The sequence below is a fragment of the Rhea americana genome, unplaced genomic scaffold, assembly GCF_003343005.1.
Source record: "Rhea americana isolate MKP2758 unplaced genomic scaffold, rheAme1 scaffold_49, whole genome shotgun sequence".
In the NCBI taxonomy this organism is placed as follows: Eukaryota; Metazoa; Chordata; class Aves; order Rheiformes; family Rheidae; genus Rhea; species Rhea americana.
Window position 1 is genome coordinate 5,612,764 of NW_028186634.1, and position 5,314 is coordinate 5,618,077.

Sequence of the window (5,314 nt, forward strand, 5' to 3'; positions counted from 1 at the left end):
ATTCAGTCCATTTATATTTTTGCATTTTCAAATAGTAGATTTTTTGCCTTTGGGAGATAAACAGCCCTGAACAGCCAGCATGAAAGTTCCTATATACAACCAAATCTAATGTGTATGAGTGTGTATAAGTGCACACATTACTTGTTTTCCATATGCAAAAATGGGAGGGCTAGGGTGTGGGGTTTGAGTTTTGGTGAGCTTTGTTGTGGTGATAGTTGTTTCTTTTGTTTTCCTGGTAATGTGCTCCATACACCCTTGCGAGGGAGGACAGGGGTTAGGGAACATTCTTTATGAAAGCAGAAAACTTTATAGCTGTGGAACACAAGCACTTAAGTTAGATTGAAGTTTACTGTAAGACAAATGACCTCCCTTCTACACAGCTGAGAAAGAGCTTTGGGTATATTTGAATAAAAGGGTAGGTATCCTTTTCATCCTCCCACAATGTCGGAAAAAAAAATCAGTATCTATATATTGCAGCTTCACTGATTATATTTTTGAAAGAAAAGAAAAATACATAGCTTAAGATCAATGGCCAAAAACAGTCCAAAGTAATTAGATATTTCTTACTCTAGAAAAATAAACCATTCTAAAAATATGTACAGGAAATACTTAAAACTTCTAGGGTCTCTAATAAGTTAATATATTTAATGAGTACAAGCACTGATAATTTTAGTTCTAACGTAAAAGGGGGAAGTACCAATCCAAAGGAAACACTAATATTTCTCGTTTGCCTTTAATCAGAGGTTTGGTTGAAGGATTGAAAGAACAAAATCAACAATAGTTGGAACATGCAGCTTTGGTGCACAGGAAAGGATGCTCTTTGAAAACCTCTTTTATTGCACTTCTATCCAGCAGTATGTGTTTATGGTTTGTATAAGCAAGACACTAGACAAAAATTCCTAGGAATAACTATGGATAACTAAATTGTCTTATATTTGGACATTAAATTTCATCTCCCAAAAACAGGTCGTGAGCTGAGTCAGGCTCTTTCAAACCTGTTTGGTCCTCCAGACTTTCTAATTCTTTACGTACTTCCTGAATGACACTGCTTTCTTCATAATCGGAAAGAATATCTCTGGGTATCAAACTGAGAAACGGCATCTCATCCATGATTAAGGGATTTTCTTTTTCATTATTTCTGCTTTCACTGGAGGACAGTTCACACACAGACATAGTGCTATGGCTGTTGGGAAAAGAAAGACATAGTCATACAGTGCATCTTTTGCCTGTTCCTTAATAAAAATTTGATGCCCTCCCCACATGAAAACACGTTACACACGCAAAACTGTCAGAGCTACATAGCTGACTTGACAGTCATCTGACTCTTATATGCTTGACATGAGATTTCCACACCCAGAGCTAGAACCAAGATATCTAGAACCTAACAGCAAAACACATTCAGTACTGGGACACAAGATGGCAGTGGGCTGCAGCACAAGCAGTCGTGGTGACTGCTCCTTTCTGTTAATGGCGTAGTACCTAGTTAAGAAACAAAATGCTTTAGTTTCAAAGGAATGCAGAAAAGATGTCCATGATGTTTGTCATCAAACTTAAATCTGGCAAACTGTGAACACTATAGATTTGCTCCTAAATAGGACAGCCCAATAGCTATATTTGCTGCAGTTCTTACTGCTTTGAAAAGTGAGTCCAGTTACGTGCAGACAAACATCCCACGTTCAATATAGAAACTTTATAATGGAACAATAATAATTTATATCTGTTGACTGAAGACAGGGGATTTGGACTTGATTAGTCAGGTTGTGCATCTGATGTTCCTCAGCACTGCAAGGGGCAGTACAGGACTACAGGTCCCTGTTACGGTATACAAGCTGACTACTGCTTGGGCCAGCCAGGCTCTCCTCAACTAACTGAAGTGATAAACGATAGTTTTCACTGTGCTTATCAGGCACTAGGATGGACTAGGCACACATTCAGCCAAGGGTCACATCAAGCAGAGATGGGAGGATTTGTTTCTTTTAATAGCAAAGGTTCAAAATCACCATGTAATTTCACAAAACTAGCTTTAGCCTGTTGTCCATGTGAGTGCTTAGCAGGGCAGTATGCACAGTATTACTGCACTTGTAGTATTTACCTAGACAGGTGAATAATTCTGGTGGCTATAGCTGGGCGGCTCAGTTATATTTTCATCCTAATATATTTCTGTTTTTCCATATTCTCATCTGAAATGTTTTCCTTCTCACTACATAATGATGTACTGCTGACATATCTTGTCTGAAGCTGACAGTACTTGCTCATTAATTGAAATTCCAGTGCTAAAAGGATAGGGTCAGTTTTGCTTGCTTCCTTAGATCAAATTTATGAGACGAAATGTTATTTCATAGCTTTTCATGTGTTTAAAAAAATGTAGAAATAATGTTGGGCAGGTAAGACAAGAAATTAATCTACATTTCTATCGCCATGTGTAAGAAACGTAGCTATGCTGTTTTGTTAAAAGCCATTAGAATGAAAGTTGTAAGGTAGCAAGAAACTTGAAGAAAGCTTATTGAAACGATCCTGCTTTCTTCCAAAGATGCTGATAATGCAAACAACTGTGCTTTTAAAGAATGGCGGGAAAGGTATGATATGGTTAAAGGTCTAGTCTCCAGCAGAAAATATGGAGTCAGTCTACTTCACTCTCTGTGAAAGTCATAATGATACTGAAGAAGTCTGCACAGTATGAAGTGTTTCAAATCTGGACAGCAGATCTTAAGACAGCTGTCGGAAAATGTTTTTTTGGATCATTTCGAAAATGATGAGAAAAGCAAGCAGAGACATTTGCCTTTTTCCATGTAATAGAAATTACCTTCTGTAAATCATCAGTACAAGAGCAAGCATGTTCATACCTATCTCATGTACTAAAATATTTTTGATCTGTAAGTGTGAAAGCAACAGTTATCAAGCAAAACCTGATGTAACAGAGAAAAATGCTGGACAAGGGCTATGTGCGAAGAATGAAATCAAAATGTCATTTCTAAACAGCTGCTATTACTCATTTGATTAAAAAAGCAGTACCAAACTGACACACAGATTACATTTACACCAGGAATAAGCTGTTGCCAAACTCAGGCGCATCTGTTTAGGACAACACTGTAAGTCTGAGATCTTTTCTCATCAGTGACGCCACGGTAAGTCAAAACGCTTTAAAGTGAGGATCTTTTACCTCTGAGGTTGGCAGATCAAGCCACTTGCACATGGGCATCGCTCAAGTACTCCATCGGGTTCCAATTCCCAGGTGATCAGGTTGAGAAGTCTGTTGGAAGGATCATGGCAGGGTTCACCTTCTTCAGGTAATGGACTGCATACAGGAAACAGTAGTTCTGCATGACAAAGCAAGTTAAGTTCAAGAGAACTCATTAACTGAGTGTTAAACCGAGCTGATCTAATTCAAAACTTCAGTTCTATATACAAGACAGGCAAAGACAGAATTACTTAACTTCTTTTTAAGTCTACTTACACATTGCTTAACCCTCTTTCCACTAGGTAGGAGTAAGACAACTGAAGGCTATTAAGACTTAAATTTATGCTTAATGAGCAAGATCCACTCCCACTTACCATAAAAACTACTGTCAATATAATGTGCAACTCCATCACTTGGGGATTTTAAAGATTATTCTAAAGAGGATAAAACTACCATTGAATTCTTTGCAACACAGTTTTAATGGTTTAAAACCTGCATGTAGAAATATTTCTGTTATAAAAGTATCTGTGTTAATTAGCCTGTTTTGTTACATCTTTACATACAAGTACAGAGATTGCAAGTACAGAACAACTGTTCAAAAGACTAAATAACGAGGTTGTTATAATTGCTACCCAGCCATTCAGTTTGTTACATAGATGATTCTACAATAAGCAAAACTGACAGCAATAGGGGGCTTGACACCCTGTTTCTGCACAGAGGTGAATTTCAACCTGCCTAAGGAATTATTTAGGCTACGTAGTTTGGGTTTCCTGGTGCTAGTAAGGTGCAGTGTTTTGAGTTTTATCTTGAATCCAACTTTTCCAGATGTCCCTATTAAAATTCTCTTCCTTCTCTAGTCCACTCACCTCACTTTTTGTGTTATGACAGAAGACAAGACCTGAAGAGTTCACAATCAAAGTTGTATGCAACAGGCTTGTTTAAAAATACATATGTTTATATATCATCAATTTCTAATTCCAAAACAGACTGGTAGTGGATACTCTGTTTTTTTAATATACAAAATATCCATTAAAAATGCAGTCTTACTGTATATTAGTGCAATCTTTTGCAATGCTCCAGTCATGGAAAAAGGCCTTAAGGTTAAGCCTAAATTGCACTTGCACCTAACCAGAAGACCATAAAGCACTGGTCAAGCAGACAACCGTAGAGAATGAAATCCATCGCCTTTAATGAGGAGCTCTGTTAAGTTTTAATGAGTGTTCCACCAATTTTAGTCAATATTTTTATCTATTTTTCCCTCCTCAGTTAAAAGTTTATTCTAAATTTGTTTGTTTTCAGGCCAAGCTCTATCTTGTATTCAAACTAGTGTGAAGGTTTTATGCAGTGGAAATAATCAGCATTAAGATGCTGCTTGTTCAAATCCCATGGAAGTCAGAGCTATAGAAGCAGTATTCCCTTGCCTAACACTACTCTCACCAGTTGCCACACCTTACTGATGTGGCAGCATGTGCACTTATGAAAACTGTTCTTTCACGGTTAGAGATTACAAACAAATCTCTGATAGAGCTCAGCAAAACCTGTAATTGCTTTAGGAGGGAATGCTGATGAAGGGAAAATAAACCAAAAATGATCTAACCAAATCTTACTGAAACCAAGTTTTCTTAACATGGCAAGTCTACCGTGTAGTATTCCAAGTCAACAAGGGAAAAAAAAAAAAAACAGGCTGACTTGCATTTAGATGATGCTTAAAATGAGCTTCATTCTCCTGAAATGCCCTAGTAGCCTGATCCACCAGTGAGATAAGGCAGGAGAGGCAGCCCAACCGTTTGTCAGTGAAGGTAAAAAGTAACCCCTTGCTCACTAAAAAGAAACAGGAGAGAGCAATACAGCAAAATGTCTCCCTGGATAGAAAGATAATTAGAACTGTGTCTTCTCAGTATAAAAATTAGAAGAGCTATGACAGAAGCAGTGAGAAACTGGTAGGTGGAAAACAGCAAAGAAGCTGGGAGGAGAGAGGGTTGACCAGGTAGGATTTAGGACTAGTTCCAGGCCTCTTTATCTTCTCCTCCTCCTCTTCTCCTTTTTTTTTTTTTTAAATAAAGTTTTACATTCCTGTGTGGAACTGGCAACCTAATCTCAAATATCATTCCTGTGTGTCCTGTCTATCCAGTGAGT

At 37.7% G+C, this 5,314-nt stretch overlaps 1 protein-coding gene across 1 annotated transcript; it reads right to left on the reverse strand.

Annotated features, from left to right (window-relative positions):
• Window positions 1-717: 717 nt before the first annotated feature.
• On the reverse strand, window positions 718-3,354 carry LOC146588942 (dickkopf-related protein 3-like). The gene is made up of 2 exons (XM_085317239.1): window positions 3,161-3,354; window positions 718-1,183 (listed from the first exon to the last, which is right to left on the reverse strand). The coding sequence occupies exons 1-2, from the start codon at window positions 3,352-3,354 to the stop codon at window positions 943-945; spliced, it is 435 nt and encodes a 144-aa protein (XP_085173365.1). The 3' UTR covers window positions 718-942.
• Window positions 3,355-5,314: the final 1,960 nt, after the last annotated feature.

Coding starts and splice junctions, on each gene's coding strand:
- LOC146588942 (XM_085317239.1), bottom strand. CDS start 3,354: ATGAGTTCTCTTGAACTTAACTTGCTTTGTCATGCAGAACTACTGTTT. Junction 1,184..3,160: donor TTGATCTGCCAACCTCAGAG/GTAAAAGATCCT, acceptor TTTTCCCAACAG/CCATAGCACTATGTCTGTGT.